At 40.0% G+C, this 20,019-nt stretch overlaps 1 protein-coding gene across 7 annotated transcripts in view; it reads right to left on the bottom strand.

The window, feature by feature from the left end:
* SMARCA2 (SWI/SNF related, matrix associated, actin dependent regulator of chromatin, subfamily a, member 2) overlaps positions 1–20,019 on the bottom strand; it is a 161,746-nt gene that overhangs the window by 62,293 nt on the left and 79,434 nt on the right. For all 7 annotated transcript variants that reach the window (XM_036928446.2, XM_036928450.2, XM_036928448.2 and 4 more), the window contains exons 23-27: positions 18,435–18,601; positions 13,463–13,626; positions 8,511–8,738; positions 5,387–5,464; positions 669–887 (exon numbers count right to left, since the gene is read on the bottom strand). In XM_036928446.2, coding sequence (XP_036784341.2) covers positions 669–887; positions 5,387–5,464; positions 8,511–8,738; positions 13,463–13,626; positions 18,435–18,601 — 856 coding nt within the window. The remainder of the gene's footprint in view (positions 1–668; positions 888–5,386; positions 5,465–8,510; positions 8,739–13,462; positions 13,627–18,434; positions 18,602–20,019) is intronic.

Here is a 20,019-nt window from a genome sequence, read left to right as displayed (position 1 = left end):
TCCCAACCTGTAGAACAACATTTCCAAACTTCAATGACCTGTGTCCCAGGCCCCAGTCTGTGTTTGCAACAGACAGATCAGATCAAGCTGAAATTGAGCACACAAATGCGTCAGCACTCACAGATTATTTCTAGCCAGTTGTGTGATCCTGCAGTCACCTAACCTCTCTGGGCCACAGTTGCTTTGTCTGTAAAACCAAGGGGAGTACAAGGACAGCTTCCAGCTCTAATGTTCTTTAGGTCTAGGAAAGACAATGCTGCTAGGAAATGCCACTGTCCCTGAACTATCTCTGCAGGCCTTGGAAAAGTCAAACTCTGATTAAAGATCATGAAATGTGGGCAGACAATTAAAAAGATCTCTAAGGCTCCCTTCCATGTTTTGATTCTATCTCAAATAGAGTGAGGCATGACCAGGCAATTAATTGGTCATAAAACATTAGTGGGTCTCATAGCCCTAATAACTCTGTGCTTCCAATGGCCAATTCTGCTCTAGCAAAAAATTCATCAAGGTCCAAGGCACACTGCCAGGAAATGTACAGTGAGTCCACAAGAGCCTCTCCCCTCTTACGGGCAACCTGCCCCTGCCAAAGAATTCCAGCATTGCCCCCATTTCTCGGAGCCAGCGCGGTCACTTCACCAAGCAAGACCGGTTCAGAACGCCACACCTACCCTCAGCCACTGCTTCTCTGTGAGGGCGTCGCTGTAGTCCACGTCCCGGCGCTGGCGAGACCCCCTGCCAAATATTTTTTCCTCCTCTTCTTCACATGTAAGCCTCTCTACTTCGGCATCATCCTTAATAATCCAGGAGGGCAGTTCGTCTTCCTCCATTAAGCGAGGCTTGCGCTTCGGGTTCCGGGCATCTTCCCTTCGCCGGTCCATGTCCATGCGCTGGAGGTTTTAACAAAAGTTTCATCAACAGGAAGGGCATTCTGGACAGTACAGACTTTACAGCACATAACACCGCCACAAGGCAGCTCCCAGGGCCACAGGACCCTTTCTGCTTCTCCCATGAGCCTCTGATCCTGGCTGACTTGTTCTAGCTCAGCCCTAAAGTACAGTGTCTGGGCAGAGGCTCAGTAAGATAAAATCCCTTCCTATCTTTTGGAACCATCTTTGAAATTTATTTATCCTTTTAAAAAACGCTCTTTAAAAATCCCTTTTCTTAGTCCGTGTGCAAAGTTTTACCTTAAGTAATAGTGAGAGCATTCAAATTGGGGATGTAGTTGCAAAAATGTAAGCCCTGGTGATACAGTCCATGCTGCCCTGGTACAAAAGTATTCTTCAAGTATATAATAGAGAAAGTTCATCAGGAAAATTTATTTTTACTCAATAGGGCTCATGCTTTAAAACACCCAGGAAAAAGAAAAAAAATCAGCAACACCAGTGTCACTGCAGAGTAGCCACTCTTGGTGGGCTGCACACATGTAGGCATGCAGACACTCTGCTTGCAAGCTGGCTATGCATGCACTGAATTCCAAGAGAGGAATGGCCCTCAACTCTTCAGATTTGAAACAGTTTCTATCTCATGAAAATATTAAAAGACAGACCTCAGAGGTAATCTCAACTGATCAAGTTGTAAGTGAAATAAATGGCCTTCACATCCTTTCACAGCCTTCAAAGTGCCTATTTCCCCACCTCCTGCTTTCTTTTTTTAAAATCCCGTGTACTTGTGAATAAATTAAACACCACACACTTGTCTATGACCTATAACTAAACAATCTCATAGCTAGAAAAAGTGGGTAAACCTCCACTGAATTGCTATATGCATATATATATATATATATATATATATATATCACTAGATAGATTTACCATTTCTGCAATCAAATAGACCATTAACAATTAAATGATTTACTTTTCTCTTTTTTCCTTCAATTCTACCATATTGAAATACAGATTCAATGTAAGTTTTCTCCTTACAGCTAAAACTGTAACAAAATATAAATAAAATTTCTATGCAAATCCAAAGTTGACCTATAGACTCTATTTAAAAATTAAAGGCCAATGTCCCTTAAACTATGCTTAAACATTTTTAGAAATCACTGTATTCCCCAGATGGGGTAGACTTGGAGCATGGTGGGGTCCCTTGGTAGGTAACAGTGGCCATCCAGCTCTGTTGTGTGCTGTATAGTTAGCTGGAAAGGCTGTTCTTAATCCTGCCTTCTAATGCTCTGGGATCAGACGTGGAGTCCACCCAACCTTCATAATTAGCTCACACAGGATGCCTTATTAACATATAATCTGAAGAGGAGCTTTTGGAAGTAATGTCCTAATAGTTATTAGGTAACTAGTAAGAAAAAAATGTTGTGTTGATGCACTACATACTGAGATGAAAAATTATTGCCACTTCATTTTTTGGCTAGACCACTACCAGTACCTACACCAAGCCCTGAGGAATGATTTATCCTCTGCATTTTTCCACAATTGGGAAAATAAACTCTTCTGTTATAAAGGAAAAGAAATTGCACTTTTTTTCTCTTTAAGGAAGGGTGCATGCAATTTTGAATATTAAAGTTCTGATGATTGCATCTCTTCCCAGAGGTTTCTACTTGCAAAATACTAGAACAAAATCCTCAAGTTGATATTCAAGTTAAGTCTAATTTATTATTCAGTTACTACATGAATATGTTTTGTCTTAAGATGCAAAAACAAACCTTATGCTAATAAATACAGCTATTTTTTAAAGTACTTCTCACCTTTAGAGGAAACACAGCAGCCAAAAGCTTAATGTTTGTATGCTAGTAAAATGTTTCAGAGACACATTTTGACCTGTCAAGATCTTTTCAGGTAAAATCCTTAGGTTATCAGTATGAGAGACAACTTTTTTCTGAAGTCACAGTTTAAAGGAGAAAGTAACAGAAACATTTAACAGAAAGGTTTTACTTTAAAGAGACTACCTGCTTTATATGTTATTTACCTATAGTGTCTGTGATATAAAATCAAATAATAAGTGTCCTAATTTTACATAGCTTTTTTTTTATAATAATGGATAAAGTGTTTTAAATATTTGAAATCTAAATCTAGCTCACATTCCATTCTTGAGTATCTGGCAAGGACTCAAATTTGATTTCCTGCCCCCTGGTGGAGGTGTTAATGAAGAGTCAATTAGCCAGGTCAGGTTTTAAAAAACCAAACCAAAAATCTGTATAATCCAAAAACAAGAAGTCAACTTTCAAGAAGTAAGCAGAACATTCATAAAATCAAAATACCTACAAAAAAGTGCTCCTTAACCAGCTCCACCTCTTCCAAGCCTGTTCTTTGCAGGACAAAATATTCCCAAATTAAAAGAAGGCTGTGCCTTGGCCAGACATTCAACATTTTTTTCTGAGGCTTTCGATTCCTACAAATACCCAACCCTAAAAGAAAAGAGAAGTACTCTTTTTGCCTGATTTCAGGGTTGCTGATGGAAATCTCCATCTCTGGGCCTAATCTAATTTGTATAACGGCAGGCAGCTTATCCTTTCCAGGTCTCAAGAGTATCTTAGGCTGTAGCAGTACTGAATTACTGCCAATCAGTGATCTGCCAGGGAAGCTGAGGACCTCTTGAGTTGGTGTCCCCAGTCCTCTACATTTTAATAAGTTCCTCAAGGAGAGAGAAGATGTCTGCTTCCTATGTGTGTCTCTAATCTCCCTGAATAAATAGAGTATAACCTAGAGAGGTGGTAGCCAGGATGAGTTAAGAAATTTAGGTTTTAAGAACATCCTGTGTTGACAATGTTGCTAAATGGTTGTGTCTGTCATTTCTCTCGAAAAGGGCCTTACCTGGCTGGGTAAGGTAGCTCATTTAGAAGGAAAGAAGTGCACATCCCAGGTTAGGTGTTATTCCCATGGCTACCTAAAAGTTTCCTGAGAAAGAATTAAATGCCTTTTATCCTGCATCATTATGTGTGGACACACTAGTTCCCTAGACAAAATCACAAAATCACAAAATTCACATAAGCCTTCACATGGCTGGAGCTCCGTGTCAGATTGTCTAAGGCAAAAAAGGGAGAGATTGCAAATCCTATGGGTTATATCTGGCTCATAGTGTTTTGTTTGGCCTGCAGTGCTACATAATAATAAAAAATTAAATTTAGTTGCCAACATTTTGAAACCCAGAGATTGCATGCAATTTCTAGCTTCTCTTGAAAATTCGGAATTTTTGGTTAAAGGGGGCTTGCAGCTCTGACTCCCTTTCCAACACAGCTCCAGGCTACCACCAGCCACCCACCCCGCTGTCCACTTGCTTCACTAATGCAAATTCCTTGCCTGAGACCTTCAAATTTGGCACCTCTGGTTTTGGGGTTCTACAGCATTCCACCACCAGAGTTATTACAGTCTACATTTATTGACTCATCCCACAATCAGGCCAAATGTGAGAATCATCAAACTGAATTAAAAGCACTGAGGGAGCCTCATAACTTTATATACCCTGGTCCATGCTGGCATCTTCACAAGGCCTGAAATTTTGCAAATGCCACCATTCATTCAATAAATATTTAATAAACTACAACTATGTGCCAAAAACTGTTCTGAGCATTTGGGATACAGAGATAAATGAATGTGCTAAAATATCACTTCTGAGAGCCTCCCTCACTAGCCCAGGGACTTGCTCCTATACGTACTGACCTCAAGACAGGCCGGACACATAAATCAAATTAGGGTTTCACAAAAATTACAGATGACTGTATCATGGGACGTCAAGGTTGAAACTACAGATGTGAAATCCTCGAATGTCAAGGTTCTTTTAGATATACTTGTATCAGTGAAAACCAATTTTGATCTTTAAATGAAGGCTATACTCTGTTGGCCATCTGGAAGCCCTCTACTTGCTTCTTAAAATAGCAGACTCTCTTCAACAAGAAGCATGACTGTATTGTTTTAGTTGCTGTCCATTCAACAACCCCACAGGGAACATATTTGTTTAGATCCAGTAAGAAGACAGCTAGGGAGTAGTTGTAAACTCTGCCTACAGGAGCTGGCCAGGTTTCCTGAATGATACTGGCCTGGGATGAGAAATGAGCTGGGAAGAGGGTTAAGGGGAGGTCTGTGGTAAGCTGTAGACCGTGCGGCCTGTCCAGAGGGTACAACTGCTACTCAGGCCCAGCCAACTGTTTCCTTATAGACATGTGGGCCTGGTAATGCCCACTCTCATTTTTCATGAGAAGCCAGAAATCAGAATTCGTTTTATGTTGGCAACAAATTCGAAATTTTAAAAACATTGAGTGGGCCAAACAAAATATGTCTGCAGGCTAAATCCAGCCAGTTTGCAGTCTCTGAACTAAAGGAAAGACACAGGCTTCACAGATAAAATTCTGCCAGGGCATGCAGGCTCCAGACATCTTGCATTAGTAGAAAAAGGAGCAGAGAAATAAAGCATTTGTTTCCATGATTTTCTGAAATATTACCATAAAAAGATCAAATTCTTCTTCTCGTCGAGCAATCATTTGGTTCAGAGTCTCATCGTCCGGTACTTCATCTTCTTCCTGGGGTTAAGAACAGAGTGATTTAACAGGCTTTAGTAGAAAGCTTGGGACAACCGGGGTAAATTACAGACGAGTACAGTCAGTCTGTCCTCCAGACCACAGGGATCCCATTTCTCAAGCCAAACATTAAAGAGGCACTGGGTTTAGTACTTGCCATTACTATTCTGCAAGCTACTCAAACCATCTTCCCAGAGAAAACCTGTTGAGGGAGGAAAGGTGGTTCTCTTGGGTGTGTATCTTGGTTCTGTTATTTTTAGAACAAGTTACTCAATCTCTCCCCACCTCGCCTCAATGACATCTGCAAAATGGGTGTGACATTTACTTGACAGAGAAGTTGTAAGATTTAAATAAGGGAATCTACATGAAGAAGTGCCTTACATTAATTCTTTAAATTCTATTAACTTTATCCCAAATAGAAATGCTTATTTGCAAAGGCTTACAAAAAACATGAGCTATGTGAAACTTTGTGACTAGGCACAGAGCAAGACCAAAAAATCACATACACATGTCTGATATATAGCCTTTAAGATATGTTTTATCATTCATTATGGATGAGAAAAAAGATATGTTTAATCAATGCCTTTCAATAGACATTATTAGGCTGATGGTTAGAGCTGTGAATTTGACAACTCAAAAGGGATGAATAACAAAACTCCCACAAAACTATACTTAACTAAAATAATTTAAATGAAGTAGAGAGAGCAATTCCATAAAGGCTAAAAATTTCATTTTAAATTACGTTAGACTGAGGCACATTATCTCTGCAAATTCCTTAGAAAGCAACAGTTTTAGAAATGTCATGCTATGAATTCCACACTTTAAAAAAATGATTTAAAAAGTTGGGTATATACTTACCTTTCAAAATTATTTTTATCATATGCTAAGTGAGCATATTAAAAATCAAATGGGGGGATTTCAGTGTATCAGCAGAAGGAAGTAAGAAGAATACCCAGGACTTCAAACACCCAATTTTCCAAATCACACGTTCAAAATAACATGTGTTCTGGAAAGAGCATCAGTGTACAAGCAGCGTAAATAAGGTGGCCACGTATGTCAGTTCCCAAGATAACATCTTACATACTGTTAGAAATGAATGCATTTTAATGAAAAACACCTGATGATTCAAGATAATAACTACTTGTGAAAAGGCTTCCATTCCAGTTAATCTCTAGATTGATTATAAAGTCAATTTGTCTCAATATGACATTTCATCTGACAAAGACACAGACTAGCTGGGATTGGGCTGAGACTCCACAGTTCAAAGGGCATGGTTAACGTATCCCTTGAACTGATGCCCTGTTTTGTCAGCTCCATACCTAGAACCCTGTTACTCCTTTATCACCTGTACAATGGGGGGCTTGGACTTCCCAATGTGCCAGATGAAAAGATCAGTGTCCCCAAACATCTTCAAATCAGGACACAGATCACTCAGAAAATGGTTAATGTGTGAAGCCCCAGCAAGGCTGCTCACAACTAGAAGCAGTTGGCGTGGAACTCCACCCCAAGCCTCCCCTGGCAGCCCCCAGGGCTGGCAGAGTTCAACATCTCCCTGTGGCCTGATAAGGTTGGAAAGCTATCTCCTGTCTGAACCAGATCAGGTGCTATTTTCACCAGGCCTACAACAAAACAAACTAAGAAAAATGTTGTGGAAACTACTGGCTGAGTATCAGATCTCTTCTATTTTGTGACAATATGTAAGACTCACTGTATTATTTTATTGTTTTGAAATGTTTTGAAATTTTAAAGTGAATAAATAATTTAAAAAACCACATTGACAATCTGAATATAAATTTTTATCAGATATTCCATTTCAAGTATCAAGTCTATTCAATTTCAAGAATCAGAAGTGGGGAATTATTTGCGATCAAAATTTTAGAAATATGTGTGAATGTATGTGCATATACATTTTTCATCATTTTAATGAGATCTAGTAGATAACTAATCAAATATATAAGACTGACAAGTTAGTAGGCATAAGAGAAAAGTGGTCTTGCAAAAACATTCATTTCAGGATTGCTTTAAATATCAAGATCTATTACGCAGTTAGATTCATTTCAGAAAACACAAGCACATGAGTTTTAAAAAATTTGTTTTATAGCTTAGAGATTTCAAAACATATCCTCTTAAGTCAAAATCAAACTATACTTCATATATGAAATGAAAATCATATCCCATATGAATATGTAAGGTAAACCCACCCTTCAATTTAGAAATACAGGTATACCAAACCAAATCTGTCCATCCCAAGCCAATTTTAAGATAAGGTCCTGATATTTTGCACAGTTTTCTAGACTACATAAGAACTATGTCTTTTAATCTATTTCAACCCATTTTGGATTGAAAATTTAGTACAGAATTGCTAAGATTGGTAATCTAAAAAAGTACAAGCAAGTACCGAAAGATCCCTTAAAAGAAACACAATTAATGCATTCTTTGAACAATCTTGGCAAGGAAAGAGAGAGTTTTTTTGACCAGTAATTTTTTTGGCGTTTGGTCAGCTCTTACAAATTTGAAGAGGAGGTGAAGGTCACACTTTTCAAGTACAAGTACAATTACAGGAGCTAAAGACAGCTGTGAAGGCTTGTCCTACGAATGTACGGAAGTGTGATCCCTGATCCAAGGGCAAAAGAGACAGTGCTCTGGGGGATGGCAGAGAAAAGGCAAGGAGGGACCCTTCCAAGTTTGTCTGGTCTCACTCATCTAGCTGCTTTTGTCCCTGCCAAGTGGCTTCTCGGCAGTTGTGCATCTCCCCTACAGAAGGCAGCACTTAAAACCCAGTGAAGCAGGCTGCTTGCACCTCCTTGGAAGAAACAAGAAATGAGGGAGGCATCCACTGGCCAAACCTTGAAGGCCCTCTAGCAACTGCTTTTGAGATAACTCGTTTGGATAACTTTCAGAAGCTTTCTATGCTGGGGATAGCAGCCGATTTATTCATTTTAATTAACACCAGCCCAGGAAATTATTTTAAGAACAAAGAGGTAATTCTCAAACCTTCTGAGACAAGAGGGTCACTGTTTGATTTTGTAAACTTGGCTCTCTGTAATACCTCATTTTCCTCTTCATGCTCCAAAATGGCCTGCAGGAATGCTCTCCGCTCGTGGCTTGAAGACTTCTGATCAAACATGCCTGCCTGGATCACCTTCTGATCCACGTTCAGCTTGTACTTTGCGGCTGCCAGGATCTTTTCCTCCACGCTGTTCACGGTGCAGAGTCTCAGTACCCGGACCTCGTTCTGCTGGCCTATGCGGTGAGCGCGGTCTTGGGCCTGCAGATCCTGTGTGCGGAACAAGATGCCACGAGGGCCCACGTGCCCAAATAAGCCTCGCGAGCCAATCGCATACCCAGAAGGAAAACACGGGAGGGTGAGCTAACTCGCTTTTACTAAATGTAAGATTTTGCTTACACTTGAAAAAATACACAAGCTACCTTCTTTGGGAAAAAAATTCAAGGTCATTACTAGCTGAGGGAAGCTGGGTTAAAATTAGCCAAGACAAGTGAAATATATCTCAGGTTTTGAAATCCAGGTCTCAAGATGATTTCATCTGTCCCTAGGCACACCATCAGAGTGTGTCCCTAAGAGATAGAACAACAGCAACAAAAAATCCCAGTAAATCTCATGTCAGAATGACTTTGATATTACCTACAACTAACCTTTAGTTGCAAGAAGCACCTTCCCACTGGTGTGAAGTGTTAAAGACAACTTTTAGAACATCACTCAATTAATTATACACACACATCGTACATACAGTGATTGCTCAGGCAGCAAATTTCCTAGTGTCTAATTTCATCAGACACTCTGCCTTTTGTTTGGGAATGAAAAGGATTGCTAGTGAAGTAGTAGATTATGGAGGAAAGAATTTTGGCACAATGGTTAACAAATATTAGAATTTGGGTATGGCCCCTGACTCAGAAATTTCATTTCTAGTAGTTTATCCTAAGGAAATAATCATGGATATGCACAAAGATTTACAAAATGGATGTACCTCTTTGCATTATGTATTATTTATAATGTTTTTTTAGCAAGCAGAATTAAGTAAACATTCAACAATAACAGACTGGTTAAGCAAATTAGCTTTCTACTGCATGTATGTACCAACATTGCACCATAAAAATTACAATGTGCAAGATTTAATGACAAAGCTATTAGAAGTTATAGAAGTTATAGAAGACTGCAAGTTATATATGAGTTTGTACATTATGGTCTTCTATGTGCACCTTTACCGATACCAAGAAAACAGCAGCGAGGATGCACACACCAATAGAGTCTGTATTTCCAGGTAGTAAGATGAAAGTTGTTACTAAATTTTTGTCATTGTATTTTCAAGTGGCTTAGCAATTTTTCTTCTGCTTTTCTACTCTTGTAAGAAAAAAGGTTTTAATGAAATCTTTAAAAAAAAAAGCCTTCATAAACCTACGGAACAGAGTTACTTAATTTTAAGGCTACACAAAAAAAAACTTTTCAGTATGTCACCTTTTATTCTTTCTAGTCCTGGTGATGGTCTGCAGGCCAATGCTATTTAGCTGTTTCTGTGTGTCCCCCATGAGACCCGAATACATTTTGGGGGTAAATATCTGTGCCCTGTATCCTGCACCCTGTTTTGCATAGAGCAAAACATGATGCTCCACAGCTGTTTAAGTCCATCCTCTTAACCAGAGGAGTTTCCTGGTCACCCACATAGCACAAGGAGATAACAGGCCAAAGTCTGCCCAGGAAATCCATCTTTGCTGCAGGAACCTGTATAGCTAAATGGCTAATTTGGCAAAGATTTTTCTTCAGAAAATATTTGAGTAATATAGATGTTGGAGACTGAATCATGAACACAGCTGGGACCCATCCAAATTATATTATTTTCCAAAGAGGAGAAAGTGAGGTGGATAATTAAAATCCAAACTTCAGGGGGGAAATCCCTTAAAAACTTCATTTTTAAGTTCTTCATTCAACCATCTCTCTCAATACATCTTTACCAGAATGGCAGCTGCCAAGACAGCAACGTCTAATCTCCTGAAATGGGGGTCAGCAGCTGCTTCCATAATGGGCCCAAGAGTGTGTATTCTAGGGCACTAAGAGCAAATGTTGAGCAACTTTTCTTGCCAAAAGGTTCGTATCCTTTTTATCATTACTCATTTTATACTTAAAAATGTGAAAGCCATTCTTTGCTTGCACGTCTTACAAAAACAGCTGGTAGGCCAGACTCAACCCATGTGTCTTCATTTGTTGACCCCTGTCCTGGAAGATGCTTATAAGCCACAAAAATACTAAGACACAAGTGACAGCAGACGATGAAGGTGAGGAAGCAGAGGGCATGGATCATCTACGAACAGGATAACGCGTTCTTGAATTTGTGAGTGTTTAAGACCACTATCTACTTGGAAAATAGCAAGAATTACTATGTGTAGGCTGAATAAGGTCACAGAATGTAAGCCTCTGAGTCCCAGAGCAAAACTGGGGGTAGTGGCAGAATACCATGACAAAAAAAATACATAAATAATAAGGGCTGTAATGCTTGTTTGCATGGATTATTCAGTATTTCTGCGACCTTAGTGGCCTGAAGCATCATCACACTGCTTAAGTGTGATCACACCTGAGGAGGAGAGCACCACCTCAGAAGGCACCCAAGGAGACTGTGGTGGGCCATTGGCTGCAGCGATGCAGCTCTGGGTGAGCGGGTCAGAGGTACAAGCCCGGCCTGTGATTCTGACCTACCGTTTGGGAAACGGAGTTCTGGTAATCCGGAGGAGCTTGACTGCTAATTCCACACTTGTACGTTCTACCTTTGCTTCTATCTAGGCCCTCCAGTGAGTGACTTCAAGGCCTCAATCTTTCCCTGAGCATGACCGTTAGTTTAGGTAAACTATTTTTACATTTTCACAAATCAGTGACCTTAAAGCGATACAGGTGAGTACTAATTTTTTCATTCAAAAGGTAAGAGAACTAACTTTTATTAAGCAACAATACTGCTAGATATCATGTGGCAGAGAAACTAGGTAGAAAAAGCTCAAAGCCAGGATACAAACCCAAACCCAGACACACATGGGTTTGATTCCTGGCTGTGCCCCTGTGCAAGTTAATATCGACTGGCTTCCTTACACGTAAACTCTTTTTTGAGGACTACCTGAAATAATTTATGCAAAGCACCCCGTAGTATCTGGCAGTGTTGTTGCTCAATAAACATTAGTTCTCTTACCTTGTGAATGAAAAATCAGTACTCATCTCTATCACCCTGAGATCACTGATTTCTGAAAATGACAACAAAAAAAAAGTTTGCCTGAACTAATGACCAGAGATGAAAAATCTGGTCAGTGCAGCTCACTGAATCAGGTGAAAGTGACTCCACTGTGGCAGACATGAGCACCTGCAGGAATATAGGGTTCAGGGTGAGCGATCTGTGGTAAATTGGGCCAGAGAAAGTTTTGGGTCCTGTGTTTTGTTGCCTGAGTTTTAGTTCATATCCAGTTACAAGTGAATTGTCCAATGGGCATGCAATTTCCTTGTTCCTGGAGTTCCTTCTCTAGCTACTGGTCATAGAAGTTTGTGGGTGTGTGTGATGGGAATAGACGGAAGGAGGCAGGCATAGATGTCCCAGGATCCTTTCCCAAGGTCAATTACCATTTCCAGAGACAGTGATTTCCTATGGGTCTTAGAATTCGCCCTATGCCAGTGAAGATGAACAACTGAGTCAGCAGATGTGTTCCCTGACGACTTGGAACTAACATACTCTGTGCTGGAGGCTCCCAAAACCCTCCTCAAGCTCAGCAAATTTCCCCGATAGTGACTTACTTTAAAGTAATCACCTAGTGAGACTGACCGGTGGGCATATGTGTCCAAGGGAGGCTCCCCAAAGGTTTGGAACCACTGGTGCATTTTCTTTCATGCTCCCTGGCCACATGAGAGAAGCTATGTTGGCATCTCCTGGGGGCTTTCCAACATATAGAGAAGTCTGGAAGGTGCCTACAAAATTGGGGGCAGGGTGGCATGGGAAGCAAGCTTGTATGATTTTTTAAAAGCCCCATCTTAATTGTAAGGCACCCCTGATCCCCACTTCCTGCCAGAAACAACTGCTATAAGCCTTTCCCATCCAATCTTCACAACAACCCAGGAGCTGAAAGTATTACTCCATGTACTTACAACTGAGGGAACCAAGATGCAGGAGGAGCCCCAGTTAAGCTGGTGGAGAATTCACAGTCCTCTGCGAGAGCTGCAGCTTTCCTTTTTACTATGTGAATTCACACTTGCTCCAGTGCAAATCAAACCCTGATCAGATCACTCTGCCCAGGACCCCACAGGTTGGTGGCCCACCTCCAGGTCATTTAGAAAACCACTGCCACAGGCACCTTGTTCTACTGTGTTTTCTGAATCATCGATGCATTCCTTTAAAGGGATAACTCTAACCTTACCTGGCTCAAAGAATCTGGTAGTAGATGCTCCACAGAATATTTTTTGATGATGATTTTAAACAAAACACACAGAATAAAAGACTGACTACCAAATACCAATTGTTTGACCTTGGGGAAGTTACCTAACACTTCCTGGTACTCATTTTCCTTGACTATAAAGATGCAAACAGAACTATTAACAACCTCACAGGGCTGCTGTGAAAACTGAGGGAAGCAAAGCACATAAAAAAAGCTGGCAGAGAGTAAGGGTCCAATACATGTTAGTTGTTGTCTTTATTTTGGAACATTTTCGATTTATCCTTCATCTCCTATACCTTACTGAGTGGCAGTTTCAGGAGAGGGGATTAAAACTAAGCAGAAACTGAGTTTTTGTACCACAAGCTCGAGCTCTGCAGGGCATATCAAAGGCAAGTGTAAGACATCTTGGTATCTATGTGTTCAGGGAGATAAGAAAATAGCCGTAACAACGTGCTGGTGGCTACTACCCTGTGGAGAAATGGACTCCTCATTTAGACATTTGCTCTGCCCCATAACTGTGAAGGATAAAACTCCTATCATTTTAGGTCCTCTCCAGAGGGGGCCCTAAGACCGAGACATGCAGACCTGGTGAGGATTCCAGTCGCTGTCAAAGATGACCACGGTATCAGCCGCCTGAAGATTTAAGCCCAGGCCTCCAGCTCTTGTGCTCAGCAGGAAAATGAAATACTGGGACCCAGGTTCGTTGAATTTCTTCAGCAGAGCAGCACGATCTTCAGACTTGGTGGTGCCTGAGGGGATAAGAAAAATAAATTTGCCAATTAACTCCTGTCTGAAAATGGTGCAGAGCCAGACGAAAATGCCTGCTTCCTTGAGAAAGAGATTCTTTGCACTGGTGAGGTTATCCCCCAGAGGTTTTTATACTTTCGAAAGGAACTTTGAACATTTGGCAATTAAACAGAGAGAAAGAGACTTTTCTCAAATCATGAAGGAACGCTTTTGTCTACTACCCAACATTCCAAATGCTTAAAGAGTTTAAACATTTCCAATGAGGCACTTTTGCAACTTTACAAATTCTACAATGTTCTTACGCTAACCTAAAACTTAATGGAAACATCTTCTGGATTTATTACTGTGCTTTAAAACACCAAACAATTTAAAAATCCACCTACACACATGCACATGCAGGCACCTGTAAAGATTATTTTAATGGCTTAAAGCAACTTTGCTGACAGGCATTAGAGTGAGGACTTTACACCAAGAGAATAGAAACAAAAAGGAAATTGATTTCTACTGCATTTTACTATTATTTGGAGTGCAGCTGAGCATGATCTGGCTGGTAAAATCATAAAATGTGAGTTATTTTTATCCTTGTTAGCAAGACTTGGAGCCGAAATATTAAAATATATGTGGAATCTCATAGTCTGCTTCTCACACTGATATTCAGCTCTGTTTGGTTCAAAGGATGCTAAACTAAAAATGAAACAGTGGCACGAGACACTGTGGTGATGGTACACCCAAGAGAGCCTGAAGAGACTCCAAAATGTGAATAAGTGGAAAGCACCAAATCCTAGAGTATGGTGCTTGCTTTTTGGGTATGAAAGCACCTATAATGGTTTCCTAAATCAGCCACTTGATCACATACAGATACATAATTGCAATATATTCACCCAGCCATTTCATGAACTGCACTGTGGAAGGGAAAAATCCTACTACATTCCATCTGAACATATTTCACCAGAGAAGTGTAGCTACAGAATTTTTTAAAAGGCCTTAGGCTGGTGGGAAATACATATGCACGTTATGTGATAGTCCCTAACTGCTATACCAATATTATTTCTACATGGTGTTTCTTTTTCTTAAGGATGAAAATATACCAGAAATCTACTTCAGAGGATTAAAATATTTAAGTGACTACAGCTAATGGAATCAAATTACTATTAGGGTCAAATTTCCAAACATGGGGGGGTGGAATCTGTTTTTCATGTTAACAAAAATAGTAAGTAAGTACCCTCCTCAGGAGAGGAAAAAAAAAATTCTCTGCGTTCTGCAAATGGGGATTAGGAACAAGGGGCTTTGGGGGTTCTCATTTAATGAAGCAACATTCTTTAGAGCTCATCTTACTTTCTAAATTAGATCTCAAGTTTAACGACCTGGTTAAATACTGCAACAAAGAACCGTAAGGATTTTTTGGGAAGGGATACCAAAGGTGCTTCGTGGAGTGAGATTTCAAACATGTGGGGGCTCTTTCTTCTGTTACTTTCAGAATTGGCCTTTTGAGATCATGGTGAGCCATTCGTTCAGGACGCTAACGGAAGACATGTTCTGACATGAAACCTTTTCCCTTTGTTATCCTTCCAGTTGCAATAATTTCTAAGACATTACTCACAAGGAGTCATGGTTCACATATTTACCCTCTGCCTTAAACTGAATGAAAAGCCATAGGAAAAAAAAATTTTCTCAAATGGGGAAAGCAGCAGTTCCCAGAGATCATGAAATCTGTTTTCTGACAGCAGGGTACAAAAACTGTCCATCTATATACTCTGAGGGTATAAGTTCAGTTTTGATCCACTGAAAAATAATCAGTTAATGATTACATGCATTAAGATATGAATAAAACTAATCAGTGGATATGCCTGCTTGGCATGATAAAACCCTAAAGGCAACATAAAGAAATGAAAAAAAAAGGCATCTCAAAATTATTTAATCAAAGTAATTTTCAGGCCCTATGCCAGACACCTCAAGCAAACAGACCGATCATATATTTGGTGTGGATTTAAGCTGCATAAGTAGCTGGGGACATGACAAATTTTTAAAGCCAGGGGAAAAAATGATAAAATCACTTTTCATGCAAAGCTATGGCATTTCTTATTACAAAGTTCAAATTTTGCTGAATTACCATTTCCATTAATCAAAGGTTCCCCAAGTCAAGATCTTTGCTGATCATTCAGCAATCTTTGGGATATTGCTCAGGAAGGTCCAAACTACCATGTCAGGGTTTAACCCACAGGCAAATAAATGCTCTTTGCAGGTGGTGCAGGATTTAACATGCTCAGTAGGAGAGTATCATTTCCATGTTCTTTGAGACATTGATGTAGAACATTACCAAGATCACAATTAACAGAAAGGGCAATTGTGTTGAAAACTGCAGAATGTGCCAGAAAGGAATACACTGCCAGGCTTTCATGCTTACTAATTTTAACTTAGTTTCAGCTGCTTTTGGAAAATTTTGTCCTCTGGGATGTAACTTCTCTACTTGCTCTCACTCAAAAATCATCTGCAGTGAAAACAAAGACTATAATGGAATAGTAGCTAAATCTATTTATGCAACCATCATCTTTGCCGAAAAAAATTTGCTTAGCCGTCATCAGTGGTTTTTTTCCCTGCGGTCAAGTATCTGAGACATCAAATTCAGCACTGAGAATCTGGAGTCACTGTAATAATTGAGTTAAGGTGGCCAGAGCGTGGTTCGGTTGGAAGTGTGTGTACTAACTTATCCAAGGGTACACTGATTACCTGCCCATCAATTCTCTTGAACCCCAAAACAAACGGCTGCTGTTTCTTGTGGGTAGAAGTCTATGCAGCCTTCTCAATTCCATCCCTAACACTTTACGGAACGAACTTGCTAACTTGTCTGCTACAACCATATTGTAAGAGCTTTGATGGCAAGAACAGCAAGTGGCTCATTCACCTTGTATCTTGTGCTTGGTCATTTTCAATTAACCCATTAAAAAATACTGAATTAAGTTCAAAATCTATCTTAAAATGCTGTCACTAGGAAAGTAGCCTGCAATTTCCAGAGATGGGATGTATTGCATTTTATCTGCTAAAACGGATTCTAAACTAATGTGAAATCAGAAGACTAAGTTAGAACCTGGTTTCACCATTTGCTTCTTGCATAAACTTTAGTAAATTAAATCATCTCTCTAAATCTGTGTTCTCCTCTCTTAAATAGAGATCATAGTCGTACGTTGGTAAAAGGGATAACAGGAGCTTTGTCCATGGAGAAAATGGAGCTAAAATGCACATGAAGTGCTTAGCCTAGTATCCCCCATGTAGTAGGCATTCCATAAACATGAACGATAAAGATAGCAACCAACAAATTATTAAAGATACTCTCTCAAGCTGGCGAGAAAACATTAGAGATTTGTTTCAAGGAAGCCTCTTCTTGCCAGCTTCATAGACTAGAATATTTTAAGGCCGCAGTCCTCAGAGGCATGAGATTCAAAATGAAATGCCACAGAATAGTAAACAACAGTTAATGTAGGACACCTGCCTGGGGCTGTAAGTCCTGGGGAAAACAGAGCTGGGTGGCCCCTCGCCTGAGCAGGAGTGAAAGAGGGCTTGCCCTTCATGTGAGGAGCGCTGACTAGGAGCCCTGACGCAGCTCTGAACTCCCCCTCCCAGAGAGGATGAGGGAAGGATCAGGTCAACAGACAAGTCACAGAGCAGATCTGTCGAGAGAGACAGACTGGATGATCTAATGGTGTCATGAATTCAAAGCGAACATTTACTTAACTATTCATCCATTTTCAGGGACTTTGGGACAGAAGGAGTGGGGAGAGAAAAAGATTTTTCAAAAAAATCAAGTCTGTCACAAGGCATAATTAACTTAAAAATCAAGAATACCCTAAGAGTTGCCCATAAGGAGAATTCACTTAAAAACTCAAGTAAGAGAAGCTACAGCAAGTCTGAGGGAGGCACAGATCCAGTGACAGCTAATTAATGGCAAAAGGCAGACAAAATATTGGCTGGAAAACAAAATAAAACCTTTTAATGGAACATAAAATTTAAAATTTCCATCTAAAAATAATTTGGATATTGCATTAGATAAACATTGGTATTTGTAATACCGTATGTGGTCTTTTGTATCCATGGATTCAACGCCATTCTGGCTGTGAATCAGCTCTTGTTCCTACTCACCACTCTATGATATGTTATTCCCTGTCACAGTATAAAAATTTTGACATCTTTAACCTCTACAGTTTTAGGGCTGGTGACCAAACCATACAATAATTTAGGTAGCATCTCTAAGTTCATATTTGCTTCCATTCATATTTTCTTATAGATATTTTATGACACAGTATTTGAATTTTAATCACTCTTAAAATCAGGCAATTATATTACACAGATTTTGCAAAATCTAGGAAACCTCTTAACTTATAGACCTGTTAATCTGTAGACATTTTCTATTTAGGAAATGAGACACACTTCAATGATAAAATATAATTTTAATAAGCAATTACAGTGATACTGAAGAAAGGAGACATAGCCTTTATACCCTTAAATACGTCTTAACAGAAAAAGCTAAAGACTTACCAAAATACTCTATTTAGTGCATAGGTAATAAGCAACCCTAATAGCAAGGACAGTCTTAAAATTTTAGTTTATTTAATTGTGGTACTTATAAATGCCTCTAAGTTCACGTGTGTTGTATGTGGGATAAATAGCTGGGTACAAAAATTTCTATCTAGGAAAGCTGCCCCCCACCCTTCTCCAACAGTCTGATCCCTCCTTCTCAGCTGCCAATGGCTGGAAGTGCCCGTCCTCCTGCTCTCTCAGCACCACGGATCCCCAGCCCAAGGCCTTGGGTACTCACCATCGAGGCGCAGGTAAAGGAAGTTCCGAAAAGCAAAGTAATCCTCCATGATGGTCATGAGAGACGTCATCTGGCAGAAAAGCAGCACGCGGTGATTAGTCGCTCTCAATTTTGGCAGAATACGATCAAGTAGCTCAAACTTTCCCGAGGCCCGATACAGCTCAGCCCTGAACCCAAAAATGCAAAACAAGAAGACCGTATTACTGCTGTCTTCTTGAAGGACCCGGGAGAGCTTCGCTTTTCATACAGTGCCTTGCACAGTGAACATTCAGCAAATAACTGTGGAATGAATAAATGAATATCCACTTCAAAGCAATGAGAGTATTTAATGGAAAATTACATAAACCTTATAAAGAGTGCATTACACATGTGAGGTATGACAACAGATTCTAGAAAGAAAAGGAAACCCCTTCACGTCCCTAACACTTTCACTCTGTCTCTCTTTCTTGCCTCCCCCTCTTTTCCTCTCTCTCTCTCATATGCACACACACACATGCACATATGTTCTATTTCCCTAAATCCTACTAGTAAGTATATAAAACCACTAATTTAGGCCAATCATTAGGATTCATTCTAATACTTATGAAGCACCTCTCTGTACCAAGCACAGTGCTAGGCATGTGAAGAGTGCTGGGCAAAGGAATCCTTGCCTTCAAACGGGTAATTACAAATTTTAAGTACTAAAAAGAAAAACAGCAAGTTGCTATGAGAGAAGTCATAGCAACATGTGATATCTTCTTTAGAGCAGATTTTGGCACACATCAGCCCTGGCCTGCAGCCTGGTTTTGTGAATAAAGTTTTACTGGAGTAGAGCCAGGCTCACTCATTTCTGTTTTGCCCCTGGCTGCTTTCACGCTGCAATGGCAAAGGTGAGTAGGTACCAAAGAGAGACTTTTTGGTCCAAAAAGGTGAAAGTATTTGAGATCTGGCCTTTTATAGTAAGAAATTTTCCAGGCATTGATTTAGAGTGTTGGGGTAACCGACCTCACGAAGAAACAATGGTTTAGCGAAAAACCTGACATAATGAGCAAAAGGTAGCCAGGTGAAGAATGGGGCCTTGGGAGTGGAGAGGTAATGCCAGGAAGTGGAGAGAGTACATACAAAGGCCTTGAGGTGTACAAGAGCCTAGGGAGTCTGAGGAATCAAAAAAACAGTGTTTGTGGAATAAACTTAAGTGAGCAGAGACTACGAGGAGATGACGGCAGAGAGGTAGCGGGTGGAGTGGGGACAGGTGCTGGAGGACTCCATTAGCCACACTGAACGTTTTAGTTTTAAGTGCCATAGAAGCCATTGTTGGGTTTTAAACAGCCAAGTGATAAGATCTGACATATCTTTTTAAAATACCATCATGTACACCATGTGAGAATAGACTGGGGAGGAGGCAAGAAATCCTGGCTCACAGTGGAATTCAGGTCAACAATATGACGGTGGTGTCTACTGCTGTCAGGGCCTTTTTTTCTCCACAAAAAGCCACTTTTCTCTTTTATCAACAGGGATGTGTTATATTATTAAAACTTCACTGTAGGATTGATATTGTTGGGAAAACTCCCCAGGATACAAGCAATCTATAACACTGAACTGTATC

This window comes from Manis pentadactyla, chromosome 3 (genome assembly GCF_030020395.1).
Source record: "Manis pentadactyla isolate mManPen7 chromosome 3, mManPen7.hap1, whole genome shotgun sequence".
In the NCBI taxonomy this organism is placed as follows: domain Eukaryota; kingdom Metazoa; phylum Chordata; class Mammalia; order Pholidota; family Manidae; genus Manis; species Manis pentadactyla.
Note: the sequence above shows the minus strand (reverse complement) of the source record. Positions and strands in the feature narration are given on the sequence as shown.